At 35.3% G+C, this 20,495-nt stretch overlaps 1 protein-coding gene and 1 long non-coding RNA gene across 2 annotated transcripts; one reads left to right on the top strand and one right to left on the bottom strand.

Annotated features, from left to right (window-relative positions):
• Positions 1 to 10,161: 10,161 nt before the first annotated feature.
• Positions 10,162 to 11,247, top strand: LOC128032735 (uncharacterized). The gene is made up of 2 exons (XR_008189028.1): positions 10,162 to 10,256; positions 11,045 to 11,247. It is a non-coding gene; the product is annotated as an uncharacterized LOC128032735 (long non-coding RNA).
• Positions 11,248 to 16,437: 5,190 nt separating this feature from the next.
• LOC105799779 (auxin response factor 18) lies at positions 16,438 to 20,454 on the bottom strand. The gene is made up of 4 exons (XM_012630506.2): positions 19,565 to 20,454; positions 18,280 to 19,470; positions 17,053 to 17,969; positions 16,438 to 16,971 (listed from the first exon to the last, which is right to left on the bottom strand). Exons 2-4 carry the CDS (start codon positions 19,396 to 19,398, stop codon positions 16,881 to 16,883), a joined length of 2,127 nt encoding a protein of 708 aa, XP_012485960.1. The 5' UTR covers positions 19,399 to 19,470; positions 19,565 to 20,454; the 3' UTR covers positions 16,438 to 16,880.
• Between the last annotated feature and the right edge of the window lie 41 nt (positions 20,455 to 20,495).

Here is a 20,495-nt window from a genome sequence, read left to right as displayed (position 1 = left end):
TAATATCACTACATAAGCCAAACTCATGAGCCTCTATTTGAATACCCCGGGAGACACAATCAACAATATTATCGCATTTGAGTAGAAAATTAAAAAAAACAAAGAAAAAGATAAAATTCAGATTGAGTATAAACAGAGCATAATAAATAAGTTGATGAATGGTAGTTGAATTAGATTTATTAATAAATATATTTTTACATGAGAAAAAGAATTTCAAAATTTATTTTAAAACAGTATAAATGTAAATTAAAGAATAGAGATGTAATGGATAATTGGCAACCCAAACAAGTTTTTTCCCTTTCTTCTTAAAGGCAAGCCGGATAATTTTAACATGGCTTTTTGGGCTGTAATTATGGTATTGTTTGTGGGTCAGATAATAGAATCTGGGCTTTCTATTTTTTTTAATAATATTTGGAATTATTCTACTTCTTCTTCAACAATATTTTTGTAAGTCAAAAAGTTCCTTCACTAAAAAAAATTAAGTAAAAATATTACTCTTGAATTTCGATATTAGATAAATTAATTCCTTTCAGAAATATTAAAATATTTTTTTTTTCAAATTTAAAAGTAAACAATTAAGAACATTCGATTTTTGGTTTCTCGAGGTATTCACTCCGTGAGCAAACTCGATGACTAATCCTCAACGATTTGTAAGCTCATTAAGGGAGTAGATGCTGGTCACAAGTTTTAAAGTTGCTCAATACCTAGGGCGAGATTTGAATCCTCAACCACTAGTTAAGGTAGGAGAGGCTCTTGTCATCTCACCTAACCCCGTGGTTTCGATTTTAATTGTTCACATTTTCATTTTTTTTTCTTTGTTTTTTTACCCATTGATTTTCAAATTTTCATTTCTTATTTTAAAAGAAAGTTATAATTTTATTTATATCTGTTTATTTTTTAGAATCAAACTAAATCAATAGAAATATCAAAATGATAGAATATGTAAACATAGAAGACTAATTGTGTAGTGGTGTTTGAACCAGACTGATCAGTTAGGGTATTGATCCGGAGAGTGTCTTTGAACCGGTTAGTTTAGGAACCAATTGAACTAACGGACTGAGATCTTTAAAAAAATAATTGAATTTTTAATAATTTTTTAATCAAACTGGTAAAGTGGAGGTCTGATCAGTTCAACTATTGGTCTGTTTTAAAAAACATCGTAACTCTGTTATTATACCATCAAAATTATGCACAACTGACCAAAAAACATTAATGCGGTGATTAGTTATTCTTAGTTGTTCATTTTTAAAATAGACAGGAATTAAATTGCTCAATATATTTTTGGAGATACCAACTTTCTCAATATCAAATTTGAGAGGGGCTAAAGATGTGTTTTTACCAAAAATCAATTAAGCCCTTTCAAAAAGTTTTTACCTACTTGAGCCTTTATCAACAAAAATAAAAAATAAAAATTAAGCACTTGCATCAAAGTTGATTGTGTAGATCATTACAATTTGTTGATGTGACAAATGATGACTTAAGACAATAATACATAGTGTGCCACATGTAATTAATGTTGAATATGAAAAAATAAAACAAATCCTAAATTTTAATAAAACTTGTATAACTCGTGGTTAAACTTTAAAATAATATTATTATAAGGGCAACCACAAACCCTAAATGTCTTCATAGATTGCCAAAGCAGACTTGAAGGATGACTTAACTATACCAAAAATAAATAAAAAATTCTCTTCATCAAATAAAAAGTTCATATTGAATAGTTAACTCAACAAGTTTATATTGGATCTAGTGCCCTTAATAGTTTTTCGTATATGTATACTTGTATTTTTTAAATAAATTAGTTTAACAAAATATTCATTGATTACGTAATATTTTTTGTATATTGTACTCAATGATTTTTGCACGTAATGAAAAATGAAAGCAAATATTGGCTTATTAATTATCTAAAGTTTAACTAATACTAAACAGTATTACATGGTTAGATCATAATACGGAAAGATAGTTTATATCAATAGATAATCTAAATATGTTCTTAGTCTAATCGAGAATGAGTAAACCAATTGAAAGACTAATATGTCATCTACGAAATTCAATTGGGGAGATACATTGTCTTGGGTGCTGAAGTGGATGGCTCCTAAAAGATAGAGACATAGATGTAATTGACTGGATTGATAGTACATCGAACATGACCCAAGTAGAATAAATTCTAGATCCATTTGTAATGTTTATAACTTGACATACTTTAGTCCTAAGTGGATGATGGATTATATACGTGTGACTCGTATACTTTAACGTAAATGAAAGCCTAAGTTCAAAGAGATAAGGAACTGAAAGCTAGTATGTTGGGTATAGGACTTCTGTAGTGTGTAGCGTCATTCCACAACAGTAGAATTCATAACTTAGCTAAAGGATAAATGACATACTCTCATCGACATTACATGATAGATGAAAAGTAAACATGACCATGAGTAATTTGTCTTTGTGATAAATGATTTCATTATTATTTGATAGTAATTGACTTTTCATTAAAGATGTAATGATTACCATAAGATAAAATAGTATCATATCAGGATAATGATTTATTCTAAAGAGATTAAAAATACCATATAAGGGTAACACACTTATGAGAAGGTCATTAGACGAATACTTATTAAGTAGCTTTTGTAATGACATGTAACAAGAGATAGCTCAATAATGATACTTTAGTGGAATGACTTTGTAATTAAATAAAATTATAATTAATAGGTGAAAAGTATGAACTTAATTATAAATTATTTTAGCCATAATTATATATATTCAATTGATCTCTACCACTTGAAATAATAAAAATGGATTGCATGTAGAACCAATGAATGAAAATAAATAGAAACGATGAAGTAAAAGAAATAGATCGCATGAATCACTATCCACAATGAATGCATTTTCTCGCTAAGTAAAGAAATGACTTGAGAATTAATTTAAGGTTCTTCAAATTATTATTTAATTAATTATTGAATAGTTGAAGTTCAAGATGGAATTAAATTAATTAGTCATTATGGGATTTGTTGAATAAGAAAATTAAATATATGTCATTATTTATTATATTACGGTAAAGTTGTCATGAGTCCAACCGAATTAATGGTGAGTTGAAAAATTATTTAATTGAGAAATTAATTTAATTAGTTGATTAAATCATATTTATTTTGACAAATAGAAAATAAGTATTAGATTGGATAAAATTATAAAGTGTTAAGTTAAAAGTTTAGGAAGCACATATAATTGGACTCAATACATGAGAGGTCTTGTAATGGCCCAAATTTGAGGTTATCGGAACAGTGGTTTCGGGACCACAAATCCGATGAGGAAAAATTAATTTTTCTTATATTTTTATGGTCTATGATTTCACGGAATGATTTTGTGAAAATTTCGTTCGAAAATTTCGACGTTTGGGCACTCAATTTAGTCAAAAGGACTAAATTGTAAAAAGTGTAAAAGTTGAGTTCTACATGTTAGAGGTGTCCAATTGTTATGAAACTTTAAATTGGAGGTCCTTATATGGTAATTATACCATTGGTAACTTGGTACACAAAAATGGACATGAGATAAGTGAAATAGAAAATTTTTAAGTTAGGGACAATTTGGTAATCTAGTAATTAAAATGAATTAAAAGGAAAAAGATGGCAAAAATCATCATCTTCTTCATTAGGACGAAATCAGCAAGGGGGAAGCCATAGTTAGGGTTTTCAAGCTTCCAAGCTCCATAATCAAGAAGTACGAAACTCGAGGTTAGACAAAGGGAAGAATAAAGTTGAAGACTAAGTTGGTGAATTTGGCTATAATTGGTACCGAGGTAAGTTTACGGTAAATAAATGCAATATTTAAATATTTATTATCAATGCTGTTATTTTCCAGCAACTATGAATTTATTTTATGAATTTATTTGATGATGATCTAAGCATGAAATGATAGAGAATTAAAATTAAAAAGTCTCGTTGATACATAAGGATGGTACTGGATACGAATGTCATGACATTTGGGTAAAGAGGTCCCATGTAAGACCATGTCTGGGACATGGCATTGGCACCGAGATGAGAGGTCCCATGTAAGACCATGTCTGGGACATGGCGTTGGCACCGAGATGAGAGGCCCCAGTAAGACCATGTCCAGGACATGGCATGGGCACCGATATGAGAACATCTCATGTAAGACCATGTCGGGACATGGCTTTGGCATGTTATTATCGAAGAGACCCGAGTATCCTTATTATTCCAATGTAGCTCAACGGGCTTGTAAACGAATTATGTTCATGAAAGTTCGGTTTAAAGCATAAATGGCAAGCTCGGGTAAGTTATAAGAGTTAAGAACTTATTATACTATCAATTGATGTTCAACGATGCAGCAAGAGTTGAGTAAGTTATGTACACAAGTATTCTAAGTAAATAAGCAAGAGAACTAGTATGAGATTAACTAAAGAGTAAACTAGAGATATAGACATTTGAGTTTAATTATTTAAGTTAAATATTGTTATTTATTTGCTAGTAAACTTACTAAGCTTTATGCTTACTTCTTTTATTTCTCTTTCTCTTATAATATTGCAAAGCTACTTCAAGGATCCTAAAGAAGTCGGAGATCGTCCACACTATCAACCACAACTGCTCGGTATTTTATATCGAATCACATTTGAGTTATGGCATGTATAGGGATTTAGTTATTTTGTATGTTTGTGATTATGATTTTGCTAAAGAATTGGCTGGACCAAAAATTCTAAAAATTTTATAGTGAGTAGATATATGAGTCTAGTTTCAGGGAAAATTTACGGAATTAAATTTTGAGTTCTGTAGCTCAAGTTATAATTAATTTAGTAATCGCTTCTTGCGATTGGACATATTTGTTGTAAATAGTGAAATAAATTTTCAAACCTAGTTTTTATGTTCAATTGGTAAGATAAGCTAAGTAATGCCTCGTGCTCGACTCCGAAAACGGTCTCGGGTAAGCGATGTTACATTTTATTGGTATCAGAGCGGGTTTAGTCGGTTCTCGAAATACTCAAGAAGAATAAGAGTCTACCTATACATGCCATACTTATATATTTTGATAGTGTGACGACTCGACGATTTTAAAATGTTTTCTTTTATAGTTATGGATCCCGAACGAGTGGTATAGATGAAGTAGAAAGTAATGCGCCTGCTTCCGCAGAAGGGACGGCACCACTAGATGTTAATGTTAGTGAAAGGCCCGCATCGTTAGACAGGGAGGAGGAGCTAGAAAGCCTTCTTCCAAGCCATGAATGATTGGTTTGCCGAGTTCGTTCGCATTTAATCCTATCAGAAGACCTCCACCCCTCAAGATTCACAGTTCCCCATGTAGCTTCCCAACTGCAGTATATTTATCGGGAGAGACCACCGTTGATAAGATTAGGAAGCAAGGGTGAAGAATTTGCTACCAAAGATGATGATGCGAAAAGCGACTCGGCTTGAGAATACCATCGTGGTTTTGAAGAATTATCTTGTACACGGAAGAATGTATGAAGTGTGTGGTCTCACTTCTCGAGATTCACTTATCATTGGTGGAAGACTCGTGTCTATAGTACCGAGTGAGAGGGTTACTTGGGATTTCTTTCAGAGGAGTTTCAAAGAAGTACATCACCGAGATTTATAGATCGAAAAGGAAGGAGTTTCTTGAGCTAAAACAAGGTAAGATGTCCGTGATTGAATATGAACGCGAATTTGTCGACTCGAGAAGTATGCTCGGAATTTGTATCCACCGAAGCTAACATGTGCAAGAGATTTGAAGATGGGCTTAATGATGACATCCGACTATCGGTGGGTGTATTGGAAATCGAGAGTTTGTTGTTCGGTAGAAAGAGCTTGTAAAGTAGAAGACTTGTTAAAAGAAAAGAGAAGAGCAAAGTCAAGTCGAGCGCAGGATACAAAGAAGAGGCAAATGAGTAAATCATTTCACTACATCTAAGAGGCCTAGGGAGCTCTCTAGCGGATCACATTTTCCACATATATATTCGCCAAAGGTATAGAAGATTCGAGGGTTTTAGAGCTCAAACCACTACAAATTGCAAGCACAGAGCAAAGACTCGACCTCCTAGGCCCGAATGTTCTCAATGTGGGAGACGCCACCCGGAGAGTGTAGAGCGGTGAAAATGTTTGTTTTAGATGTGGAGCATCCGATCACTTTATTCGGGATTGTCCTGAAACAACTAAAGAGAAGAAATAACGAGTGCGAGATCGGTAATGCTCCTACCGAGGTAGACCGCAGAGAAACCCAGAGTGGGGGCGAGTAATAGGGTGCATCCAGAGATTCAATGGTTAGATCGGATGTTAGAGCACCTGCAAGATCATATGCTATTCGAGCTCGTGAAGAGGCGTCCTCTCTGATGTAATTGCGGTACATTTTCTCTATGATACTATCATTATTGCATTAATTGATCCCGGCTCTACACATTCATATATATGCACAAAATTAGCATTTGTTAAAAATTTGTCTGTTGAACCTACTGAATTTATGGTTAAAGTCTCGAACCCCCTGGGCCAGTTTGTGATAGTGGATAAAGTTTGTAAAAATTGTCCACTAATGGTAAAAGGTATTTGTTTCCCGGTTGACTTGATGTTATTGCCTTTTGATGAGTTTGATGTGATATTGGGCATGGATTGGTTAACTCAGCATGATGCAGTAGTAAACTGTAGACAAAAATATGTTGTGTTGAAATGCCAGAATGGAGAATTACTTTGGGTTAAATCTAATCGACGAGAGGATTATCCGATATAATTTCAGTTATGACAGCTCAGAGGTGTGTTAGAAAAGGGTATGATGTTTATTTGGCGTATGTGTTGGATACTAAGGTATCTGAGTTAAAGATATGTGAAGATGCCGATTGTATGTGAATTTTCTGATGTATTTCGAGAGGAGTTACGAGGGTTGCCACCAGAAAGAGAAGTGGAATTTTCTATAGATCTGATTCCGGGAACTACCCCAATTTCTATAGCTCCGTATCGTATGGCTCCGACAGAGTTAAAAGAGTTAAAGGTAAAGTTACAGAAACTTGTTGACAGAGGTTTTGTTCGTCCGAGTCATTCATCTTGGGGTGCTCCAGTTCTGTTTGTGAAAAAGAAAGACGGGTCTTTGAGATTGTGTATCGACTATCGGGAGCTCAATAAGGTAACTATAAAGAATAAGTACCCGTTGCCTCGAATTGATGACTTGTTTGATCAGCTGAAAGGTGTCACAGTATTCTCGAAGATTGATCTCCGATCGGGTTATTACCAGTTACGGGTAAAAGAGCCAGATGTGTCGAAGACAGCTTTCAGAACCAGGTATGGGCATTATGAGTTTTTGGTTATGCCGTTTGGGTTGACTAATGCACCTGCAGTATTCATGGATTTGATGAACCGGATATTCAGACCATATCTGGACAGGTTTGTAGTAGTTTTCATTGATGATATTTTAGTCTTTTCTAGAGATGAAAATGAGCATGCAGAACATTTGAGAATAGTGTTGCAAATTCTGCGCGAAAAGAAGCTTTATGCTAAATTCAGTAAATGTGAATTTTGGCTTCAAGAGGTGGGTTTTCTCGGACATATTGTATCTGCAGAAGGCATCAGGGTAGATCCAAGTAAAATCTCAGCTATTGTCAATTGGAGTCCACCGAAAAATGTATCTGAAGTTAGAAGTTTCTTGGGTTTAGCTGGTTATTATCGGAGATTTGTACAAGGGTTTTCTATGATAGCTTCTCCAATGACCCGTTTATTACAGAAAGATGTTAAATTTGAATGGACAGATAAATGCCAGCAAAGTTTTGATCGATTAAAGGAGTTGTTGACGAAAGCACTGTGTTAGTACAAATTGAATCGGTAAGGAATTTATTATTTATAGTGATGCATCATTAAATGGTTTGGGTTGTGTCTTGATGCAAGAAGATAAAGTAATAGCCTATGCTTCAAGACAACTTAAGCCACATGAAAGAAACTACCCAGTACATGATCTCGAGTTAGCTGCTATTGTATTTGCATTGAAAATATGGCGGCATTATTTGTATGGTGAAAAGTGTCATATTTATACTTGATCACAAAAGCTTGAAATATTTGATGACACGAAAGATTTGAATTTGAGACAACGCAGTGGCTTGAATTGATAAAGGATTATGATTTGGTTATTGATTACCATCCGGGTAAGGCTAACGTGGTAGCTGATGCTTTGAGCCGAAAATCTCTATTTGCTTTACGAGCTATGAATACCCGGTTGTCACTGTCTAATGATGGTTCAATCATAGCTGAATTGAGAGCTAAATCGACATTTCGTCAACAAATATGTGAAGCTCAGAGGAATGATGAGAAATTACAAGCTAAACGGGTGCATTGTGAGTCAGGTAATGATTCAGAATTTGATTGAACCGATGGTTGTTTATTATTCAGAGGCAGAGTATGTGTACCGAAGAATTCAGAACTTGTACAGAAGATTTTACACGAAGCACACAGTGGTATTATGTCCGTACATCCGGGAGGTAATAAAATGTATAATGACTTGAAAAAGATGTATTGGTGGCCGGGTATGAAACGTGATATCTCTGAGTTTGTATCAAGATGTTTAGTATGTCAGCAGGTTAAAGCTGAACATCAGGTACCTTCGGGGTTGCTTCAGCCAATCACTATACCGGAATGGAAATGGGAAAGAATCACTATGGATTTTGTATCTGGGTTACCGTTATCTCCGAGGAAGAAAGATGCCATTTGGGTAATTGTCGACCGATTGACAAAGTCCGCGCACTTTATCCCAGTATGTATGGATTATTCTTTAGATAAATTGGCTGGATTGTATATATCAGAGATTGTTAGACTACATGGAGTGCCTGTCTCCATTATATCAGACAGAGATCCCCGATTTACGTCTCGTTTCTGGAACAAATTGCAAGAAGCTTTGGGTACTCAGTTGTAATTCAGTACTGCATTTCATCCTCAGACAGATGGCCAATCTGAGCGTGTAATTCAGGTATTGGAAGATATGTTCCGATGTTGTGCATTAGAGTTTCAAGGTAATTGGGAAAGGTATCTACCTTTAATTGAATTTGCTTATAATAACAGTTATCAGTCCAGTATTAAAATGGCTCCGTATGAAGCTTTGTATGGTAGAAAATGTAGAACACCATTATATTGGACAGAGCTCAGTGAAAAGAAGATACACAGAGTTGATTTGATTCGGGAAACAGAAGAAAAAGTAAGGCTGATTCGAGATAGTCTAAAAGCAGCTTCCGATCGTCAGAAGTCATACGCCGATCTTAAACGAAGGGAGATTGAATTTCAGGTGGGTGATAAAGTATTCTTAAAAGTGTCTCCTTGGAAGAAAGTTCTCCGGTTCGGTCGAAAGGGTAAATTGAGTCCAAGATTTATCGGACCATATGAGATTATAGAAAGAATTGGACCAGTTGCTTACCGATTGGCTTTACCACCGGAACTCGACAAAATTCATAATGTATTTCATGTATCTATGCTACGACGGTATCGATCAGATCCTTCGCATGTTATTACTCCAACAGAAGTAGAAATTCATCCGGATATGACTTATAATGAAGAACCGGTTAAAGTATTAGCACGAGAAACAAAGGAGCTTAGAAACAAAAAGGTAAATTTGGTGAAAGTGCTATGGCAAAAGCACGGGATTGAGGAAGCAACATGGGAACCGGAAGAGACAATGAGGAAGCAATACCTGAATCTCTTTACTGGTAAGATTTTCGAGGACGAAAATCCTAAAAAGGGGGGGGAGAGTTGTAATGGCCCAAATTTGAGGTTATCGGGACAGTGGTTTCGGGACCACAAATTCGATGAGGAAAAATTTATTTTTCTTATATTTTTATGGTCTATGATTTCACGGAATGATTTTGTGAAAATTTCGTTTGAAAATTTCGACGTTTGGGCACTCAATTTAGTCAAAAGGACTAAATTGTAAAAAGTGCAAAAGTTGAGTTCTACATGTTAGAGGTGTCCAATTGTTATGAAACTTTAAATTGGAGGTCCTTATATGGTAATTATACCATTGGTAACTTGGTAGACAAAATGGACATGAGATAAGTGAAATAGAAAATTTTTAAGTTAGGGACAATTTGGTAATCTAGTAATTAAAATGAATTAAAAGGGAAAAGATGGCAAAATCATCATCTTCTTCATTAGGACGAAATCAGCAAGGGGAAGCCATAGTTAGGGTTTTCAAGCTTCCAAGCTCCATAATCAAGAAGTACTGAAACTCGAGGTTAGACAAAGGGAAGAATAAAGTTGAAGACTAAGTTGGTGAATTTGGCTATAATTGGTACCGAGGTATGTTTACGGTAAATAAATGCAATATTTAAATATTTATTATCAATGCTGTTATTTTCCAGCAACTATGAATTTATTTTATGAATTTATTTGATGATGATCTAAGCATGAAATGATAGAGAATTAAAATTAAAAAGTCCCGTTGATACATAAGGATGGTATTGGATACGAATGTCATGACATTTGGGTAAAGAGGTCCCATGTAAGACCATGTCAGGACATGGCATTGGCACCGAGATGAGAGGTCCCATGTAAGACCATGTCAGGGACATGGCATTGGCACCGAGATGAGAGGTCCCATGTAAGACCATGTCGGGACATAGCGTTATACACGAGATGAGAGGTCCTCAGTAAGACCATGTCCGGGACATGGCATGGGCACCGATATGAGAACATCCCATGTAAGACCATGTCCGGGACATGGCTTTGGCATGTTATTATCGAAGAGACCCGAGTATCCTTATTATTCCAATGTAGCTCAACGGGCTTGTAAACGAATTATGTTCATGAAAGTTCGGTTTAAAGCATAAATGGCAAGCTCGTAAGTTATAAGAGTTAAGAACTTATTATACTATCAATTGATGTTCAACGATGCAGCAAGAGTTGAGTAAGTTATGTACACAAGTATTCTAAGTAAACAAGCAAGAGAACTAGTATGAGATTAACTAAAGAGTAAACTAGAGATATAGACATTTGAGTTTAATTATTTAAGTTAAATATTGTTATTTATTTGCTAGTAAACTTACTAAGCTTTATGCTTACTTCTTTTATTTCTCTTTCTCTTATAGTATTGCAAAGCTACTTCAAGGATCCTAAAGAAGTCGGAGATCGTCCACACTATCAACCACAACTGCTCGGTATTTTATATCGAATCACGTTTGAGTTATGGCATGTATAGGGATTTAGTTATTTTGTATGTTTGTGATTATGATTTTGCTAAAGAATGGTGTGTAAGTATTTGATGATGTATGGTTATTAAAATGGTTAAGTATGAAGGTATTTGTTGTTATAAGAGTCTAGGTGATAAATTATGTATGGAAATCATGAAAGGATGAAATTTTGCAAAGAAACAGAATTCAGGCAGTAACAGTGACGTGACTTTGAAAAATCACCCAAGATAGTATAAAATGAATTAGAGGGTGAATGATATATGGAATTAAATCTTGTTGAGTCTATTTTCATGGAAAAATAACGGTGTGCGAAAGGAATTTTATATTTTAAGATATGTGAATTTTTGTGAGACAGGGTCAGAACAGTTTTTGGTGTCCCCTGTTTTGAGTTTAGAAAATCATTAAAAATTTTACAAAAATGGTTATGAGTTATAGTTTATATGTATAGATTTCTAATTGAGTTTATTTTCTGTAGAAACAAGTAAGAACTTCATATGAAAATCCTACAGTGAGAAAACTTATTTTTAGTGACTAGAGGTCAGGGCAGTCAGGTGGTGAAACAGGGGAGACTTTAACTAATAAACTGTACTAATTGGCTGGACGAAAAATTCTAAAAATTTTATGGTGAGTAGATATATGAGTCTAGTTTCAGGGAAAATTTACGGAATTAAATTTCGAGTTCTGTAGCTCAAGTTATAATTAATTTAGTAACTGCTGCGCGATTGGACAGATTTGCTGTAAATAGTGAAATAAATTTTCAAACCTAGTTTTTATGCTCCGAATTGGTAAGATAAGCTAAGTAATGCCTCGTGCTCGACTCCGGAAACGGTCTCGGGTAAGGGGTGTTACAGGTCTAAACTTATCCCTCATGTAACACGAGGGGCAGCAACCCTAGTACAAAATACAAGGGTGTGCCGCCTCCTACTCTAGTTGGAGTAGGATCATATTTTCTATTTAAATATTATTTATTGAGTGATAATTCAACCATGATTCTTGTACTTCACTCTATAAATAGATCGCATGGGTTGACCAAAAAATACATTTCATACATATTGATATATCGTTATTCAATCAGAAAGTGGTGGTAATTTATTTACTAATAACTAAGAGTAAAATCTATTTTCTGAGAATTACGAGTTTTACCAGAGATAAATTATTTTCCCAGTGAAAGTAAATAAATCATTCATGTTCTATGTTTTTGGTTCATGTTGCTTGAGTCCATAGTTGATGCAATTCATAATACAATGATAGCGGGGAAGGTCGTTCGGTTAAAAGCCACTTGAGTCCACATCGCACAAAACACATGTATAATTCTAGTTTAGAGTTTATTACTATAAATATCACAAAAGGGTACTATTTAAAAAAAGAAGAAGTTAAACTTCCAATATACCAATAATAATTGTTTTCTTAACTACACATCCAATTATTTGTATGAACTATTATAATTATTTTTATTATTATGAATGTTATAATTTAACGTAATCTTCTACTTTCATGTTTGCCTGTCAGTAAATATGATAAAAAATTAAAATTTTACTTTAAATATGACTATCAAAGTAAACGTATCACTCAAAACTTACAACATACCGATAATTTATTTTAGAAGCTAAAATGACATTATTATTCAATGCATTTATCATACAACTAATTGATTTACTTATTTTTTGTAACATGTTGATCTTTTAAACATTATACAAATACAAATTTTAGAATGTTTTACTCATGTTTATTATATAAAATTAAAATGTTTTTATCAAAATAAAATAATTGAATGCATATCGAAAAAGCTTTTAATTTGTAGTTGTTCCAATATAAGATTTAAACAATTGTTCGAAATGAAAGTTAGAATAAACATACATCTTAAAAAAAAGTTACGAGGAGAGAATTTGCTTATAATATTTGTTGATACAATTCAGATTCATCAATTTACTCTTTGTAAAAGTTCGTTTAGAGAATGATTTTGTTTAACCAATACATAAAATGAAGTTATCATGAGCCCGACACATCCATTTGTTGCTTAATAATATTAAAAACAGATTAACACAACCGATCATAACTATTGTCTAAACATAACATGGAATAATGAAATAGATCAGATAATCAAAGTTGATGAAGTACAAGTCACATAAAAAGTAGTCATGAAAAATATCTAATTGTATGAGTACTTAAAAGAAATCCTTTATTAATAAAATGATTGTCTTATGGTAAATATAAAAGGTCAAAATACGGATACCATAATTTTAAAGTGATAGAGAAAGGACCACCCTATCCATTCACTGTAGTCTCTACAAGCTACCACCATCACTACGGATCTTAAACTCATCAAGAAATAGGGGACCAATGAAGTTAAACTTTGTAGTATTGGCCTTCCCTACAGTTGCACTGGTAGCTGTTCACAGTTCCATAATGTGACTCTTAGCGATGGCATTCATTCCAACACAACGCACAAAAAAAACCCTTTTTATCTCATCACTCACTTTTCGTTTTCATCCAACCCATTTATTTGTATATTAATCTTTCCTAAACTTCAAACCACATGATTAAATGATTAAAGGATGAAATGAGATACCGCAACAAACTCGACTCATCTATACAACTTGTCCCCTATCTAAATCTTGAAACAACACCACATCTCCTTGTCAAGTTGTTGTTGACTTATACTTTGCATTTAGTCATCGCTGTCAAAAACACCTTTCGGCTGTGGAATTTCAAATTCATTTATGTATTTACCGTGGAAGTAAAAAAGAAAATGGTGAGGTCTTAAATTGAAACGACAGAGACACGGAGGCAAGTACTTGATGACATGGCATGACCCAAGAACCCGTGCGGTGGACCCCACAGTTTGATAACCAGGCTTTTCTCCCAAATCCCATCCCATCATCCCAAGAGTCCAAATGTACGACACGTGAGATTTACCGCATGACTGTAACGTGTCGCCGTTATCTACACACGTGACAAGACTTCCTTCTTTTGGAAATTATTTAATGGTTAGCGTATGAGCTTATCCCGCTGCCTGGCTCCAATATGGAAATGCATGCAGAATTTTATCTCTATTTCTTTCTACTATCCAATTATTAACCATACTATTCATTATTACTTTAAAACATATAGTTCATGTAATTTTGGGTATCTAAAATTCCTTCATTTTTCTTTACACAGTATCAACCCAAATCTTATCTGTAAAAGAAAAAAAAAACCTTCCATCTCACTGCTTCTATATATAGTATCCACAAGTGATAACATAGCTTTCTCTAATAATATCTAATATTATTTATGGGTCCTAAATGGTAGTTTTTTGAGTTGGAAATAGTGAAAAATAATAAAAAAAGGGAAGAGAAGAAAAGTCAAGAAATAGGGACAGGATTAAGTTAACGAAGCACATTGAATGCTAATGACGTAGTTGTCTCATGTTGGATGGCCCTTCTTTCCCGTGACTTGGATCTTTCAATGCAATTATACAACTACCATTTAATATAAAATTGTATTTATATTAGCTTTTGTTTCAGTGTTTGATATTGATGAGTGGCAGTTTCTTGACGTAATACGAAAGCCAAAAAGTAAACAAGACTAGACACCATTAATGTTGTTTAGTGGGGAGGGGGGATTTGTTTATCTTCTGGGTAGAAAACTATGCGCCTTACTTGGTGGGGAAAATGGACAACTTCTGAAATCAAAGCCCTTGGTTTTAGCCTCTTTTACTACCTATATTATATAATAATATATATGTGTTTCAAAAAAAAATATATATATATATGAAAAACACAATGCTTTGGAAAAGGTTTTCCCATTTTGTGTATGTGTGTGTTGTTTTGACCCATATTGGTTTTTGTTTAGTTGTTGACCGCCTGGTTTGCTTGCTGTTTTGCATTACAACTTTTATCAAATAAAGAAACTTAACAAACCTTCGAAGAAAAAAAAAACTCTAATATGTGTGTTGCTTTTTGCAATTAAATTGCTAAAAATATATCTAACTTTTATAGGGTTTCTGCATTGCATGTGTTTACGTAAACCATGCTATAAAAATGAGTTTCTTTTTTTTTTATATATATATAACTTTTTAGAACAAGTTTCTAGAGATGGGAAAACTTTAGAAAACAAAAAAGAAGGGGAGAAATAAATGAAGGAAACGTTGATGAAACGGTTTTGAGGGTTGAAGGAGTTTCACATGATCCAACTAAGGATCTACTCTGGTCGGTAAAAGGATATGCTTATGTCTCGGCTTCTTCCGTTGTCTGTCGGTGAGAGAAGAAAACTAATTAATTTATAAATAAATACATCACAATAATTTCTTTTACATCTTTTTATATTTGGTATTTGATAGCTATATTATGTTTTAATTAAATTTGAGCTGGAATCGAATCAAAAATTTTCAGCTAGTTTCGCAATTGTAATTTTATTTAAAGAAAATAACCCAGTAAATACCGATTTAAATGTGGAGTTCAAAGAAAACATGAAACAAGAGGAGAGAAAAAGGTGGTAAAGTGAAGCCAAAACCAGAGGCAAGGCAAGCAGCAGCGCAGTCATCGAAACGCCGCAACACTTGCCCACTCTTACCTTAGCTGACGTTGGCCACACGTGAAGCCCCTCGGCATCTATTATTTTATCCTCGGTTTCTATTAAAGAATTTTTAATTTATATCAAAATAATTAGGGTTAATTGCATTATATGTTGTTATCCGGTTTCTAAAAAATGTTATAGGTACAAGCTTGTCGTTTAAAATTAACACCTCAAACGTAATAGTAATTTGAAAATTAAGTTAAAATTTTGAAGACCTTAATAGTAATTATTTAAAATGTTTGGACGAAAAAAAAAAAAGGTGTTTCTGTTGCACGTGAATCCCTCACTTTCTCTCTCACACGTGCGGTTCTGATTCAGATTTACTTCTTCGTTTCCTCTCTCTTGACTTTGTGTTTGACAATTAATCTCCTTTTGCAATCCCAATGTCTCATATCTTGTTTTCCTCTTAATTTATTAGGAAGGTACATTTAGTAATGAAGTATTATATAATTAAAAAAGAAAATTGGAGATTAAAGAGATGGCAATGAGTAATTAGTACAGAATCCATAGAATCTGTTGTAGTGTGAAACATCTGATTCACGCAAATTACTTTAGTCAACCCAAATATTTGTTCTCTCTTGATCCTTGATTACACCCATTCCTTCATTTTTCTAGCTTTTTATTTCATGCACGTAACCATTTTTGTCAATATTCACAGCTTGATCACGAACTGCCATATGTTTTGTATAAAAGATAAACCCCCATGTAAAATGAAAGATACTCATCGGACTTGATTTGATGTAAGCAGGGCACAGGAAAACCTTTGAATTGTACACTTTATAGTTATTAGAATTGAAGTACAGATAGGGCAGCTTTTAGCTTTTGTTTTTTCTTTAATTCCCCCAATGGTAAAAGAAACCTAATAAAACTGTAAAAGGCAAACAGAGCCCCTAAATACACAGGGCCATGTCCTACAAACTGACTTGGTGTACTTGTAAGAACAGGCGCCAATGAAACCCGGAAACCTCAAAGGAACAAATATGCCAACAAAAATGTTCGATGAACTATGAACTTGAGCCAGCTTTAAAATCCAAATATCCATTGAAAACAATGGGGAACAACTCTGAATCAGGCAAGAGTTTTTAAGGATTGGAAGTCCGCAACATGGACTTGAGCAGCCCCCCTTCCTACAACTTCAATAAGGTGAATAGGTTGCAGTCAGCTGTACATGTTGAATTCAAGGTTTGCTTCTTCCTCTATATTCTCCTACGTTGTCGCTGCTTGAATCCGTTAGAATCGTTAATCTCCTCGCGGTTTTCATAAAGTCACTGCAATGGCAATGAGAAATTGATTACCATGCCCTTTGTAAGGGCATTAACCCATAAACATACAAGGTGAATGAGTTCTACCTGAATGGTTCTTCTCCAATTTGTTTGACAGCACCCGTAGCATCCCGATAGAGTAAATGGCTCAGAGTTTCGGAGTTTTCTATACCAAACATGTCTGCCAACTTTCTCTGCAGTTCATCATAAGACCCCAGCAAAGAAAGGTCGAGTGTACGACCGACATCCTCTGATTCCATGAAAACTTTACAGTGACCGGTCTCTAAATTGGGTTCAGTTTCTTGGCGACTGTTTTTGTACCACGGGAGACCTTCGCAGGATGCTCGCTCAGGAAGGCCTTGTTGATGAAGAGCAGATCCAGAACCATCGGAAAAGTTTGCTGCCTTATCCAGATATTCTGAAGAACTATTTCCAGTAAGAACTGGTGAGATTGTATCACCAGAGCAGCTGAGAGAGATTTGCTGTTCAGTAAGAATCGGCCGACCGAAAAGTACAAGCTGAGGTGTCTTTGCACCATCAGCTTTCTTGGTATTCTGTGAGGGATGGGACATGGTTAGCACACAAGAAACGTTCTCACTCATGCTAGGCTTTCGAATGTTTGGGCCACCATTGGAGGTCCTATTAGGTACAGGAGCGTAATCAAGTGGTGGGAAACTAGCCGGAAAGAGACCTGACTGCAGTTTATTGAGGTGGAGATCTGATAAAGATAGACCGTAATGAGCATGCCTGGCTCCCTGCATGCCAGCAGGAGCAGTGTTGGGTAAACACCCAAAGGGGTTGCTGGCCCCAAGGAGGTTGCCTGAAAATGTCGGCATTGGAAGTTGACCATCTAGGTGAAAATCCGAGTGCTGCGGCAGTCTCAACTTTTTCCTTGGTGGTGAAAAGGGAGATAGATGAATCGCGGGCATGTTCGAAACCAATTCCACCAGCCAAGGACTAACTCGTTTTACATTCTGAAGCAAATCTGGCTCGTCCCATGTAACCTGCAATACAGAACTTGATCATATAAGACCATATTCCAGTTGTTCGTTCACAGGATCCAAATATATGGTCAATGACATCTTTCATGTCAGCTTGTAACACAAAATATGCAATTATAAACAAATCATCATATACATGTCCCAATAAATTGGCAAATTCATGATATTCTCAATAAGAGAGCACAAGTAAGCTATCCTAGTAATAACCATTGCTATGAACAGCATGAAAATCGAAATGCATACATAGATACATGAACTGAAAACAATGGAGAAACCATAGAGAAACACACAATTAGAAGCAAAGAGAACAGACCTGAAGAAGCCTCCAAGGTGAGTCAGGCCAGTGGAGGGGATCTGCGACTTGAACTGAAGATATAGTGCCCATAAACCAACTAATCCGAGAAGAATCCTCTGTTTCGAATGCCATTTTGAACCTCATTCCTGAGCACCACCGGATCTGCAATGCAGCCTTCACTAAAGAGGCCTTCACGCAGAACTCAGGAGTACTCGCCCTTGGGTAGTAAACGACCTCGAATTGTTGGCCATTGGAAGCAAGTGTTGCAGCTTCAATAACTTGTTCAGTCCTAACCTTCCTCTTCCCCATCAAATTACCATTTGAGCTAACCCCATTACTGCTTCCATTTCTCATCAGCTTGCCCTCATCTTCCCTCAGAAATGCTGAAAACCCCCCATACGGGATCATACAATTTCCAGCAGTAGCATTCCACCCGGTTGAAGACTCGGGTCCTCCACCAATCCCCCTCTTCGCCCTCCTAATTCCGATGCAGAGATCCCCATTTTCCGCCCTAAGAAACACAATCGAGTCACCAGCTACAAGCTTCTTATGGTTGACAAAAGTACTCCAGCCCGTAGTCAAAAGATGTCTCCTTGGGGTCCCCCTGTAAATATGCCTAAACTTCCAAGTTTCCCCATGGACATCCTTAGCCAGAATGGTCTGAACCGGGGGATCAGCAGAGTAATCCAATCTGGGAAATATCGTTTCAGCACAGTACCTTGGAACTGAAAATCCCCCACCATTGTTAGCATCTGATTGAGTCAATGTCTTTGCAAAGGAAGCCGGTTTTTCTTGTGTTTCATTCCCATTAATGCTTCCTATTCCATCATCTTCAAAATCAGGGTCATTGGTGTTAACTGGGATCAGCCTGATTTTGGCGAAAACCTCGTCGGTTTCAGGGTCGGCCATGAACTTAACGGCGGCGACTCTGCAGAGTATATAAGCTTGTATTCGAGGACAGTTCCTGAAATCAACAGTGCCACAAGCGTGCTCGGAATGGCCTTGAGGAAAGTAAAAGACTTTGGTGTTAACTGAAGGCATTTGAACCATTCCACCAGCACAAGCATGCCATAGCTGAGAATCCAAGCATTTCTCCATCTCTTTCGGTTTCTCTTTCGACTCCATAAAAGTAATCATCTCTCAATCCAAACAATGATTGTAACAGTGAAACTTTCCTTTTCCGTTACCACTTCTCTCTTTAAGGAAATGCTGTAAGAAAAGAAACTTATTCATCAAATTAAATAACCAAAAAAGAAATAAAGGATCAGAAATAAAGGGGTTGAATTGAAAGCGGAATTACTACCTTGAAAAAGCTTGTATGATCAAGGAACACTGTGATTAAGGGCGTTCTTCTTTGCAAAGGCCAGAATATCCAGCGAAAATCTTCTTTGATCTTCAATCCTCACCAGAAAGAGAATCCAAAACAAAAACTTGGAATTCCACAGAATCTCATCATTCTGTTGCCAAAATAAGAGCCAACTTCAGATTCCAAAAAGCTCCATTTTTTTTCTCACAAAATATCTAAGGCTTCATTAAACAACATTCAAAGCTTCCCAAGAGTCTGTCTTCCTCCAATTAAAAGAGTTTTGTAGCCTCCCTATAACTAGCTATGAACAACAAAATCTGCCCCAAGGAAACACTTTTTTTATGGTAAAAAATCAGAGACTAAAAGAGAGAGAGAAAAAAAGACAACTGTTCAATTCACCATGTTTTGAGTTCACCATCAAAACTTCACTACAAAAATTAAGATCCATTAAAAACAGGGAAAAAAGAAACCCAGAAACTAAACGCACACCCCCCAAAAAAAGAGTTCTCTGCTAATCTTACAGTCTCTTTGACCCCATAAAGAAACCCCAAAAACTCTGAGCAACTAACAACACACAAAGTTCCTGTAATCAGAACCTCCTCCAAATTATCCTCCTATAAAGACCCAAAGAGGATATCTAGAGGGATAAAAAGAAGGAAAACAGTGATGAATCTTCTTTGGGTGTGCAATTTCTTTCAAGGATTCAATCAAGAAATTACTCGTTGGCCGACACAGAAGCAGATAAAAAAGCCATTAGCGCACAAAGAAGAAGAATAAGAAGAAAGTAGGAGGAAGGGAAAATGAAGGGAAAATATATACATATAGATATATATATGAAGAGAGGCAACTTTTTGGATCATGCAAGTGTCCAAAAAGCATACACTGAAAGAACAGAACACCCTTTTAACACCTAAAATTATTTAAAGCA

The sequence above is a fragment of the Gossypium raimondii genome, chromosome 9, assembly GCF_025698545.1.
Source record: "Gossypium raimondii isolate GPD5lz chromosome 9, ASM2569854v1, whole genome shotgun sequence".
NCBI classification, from domain to species: Eukaryota; Viridiplantae; Streptophyta; class Magnoliopsida; order Malvales; family Malvaceae; genus Gossypium; species Gossypium raimondii.
The sequence above is the reverse complement of the archived record's forward strand: the minus strand, read 5'-3'. Positions and strand labels throughout refer to the sequence as shown.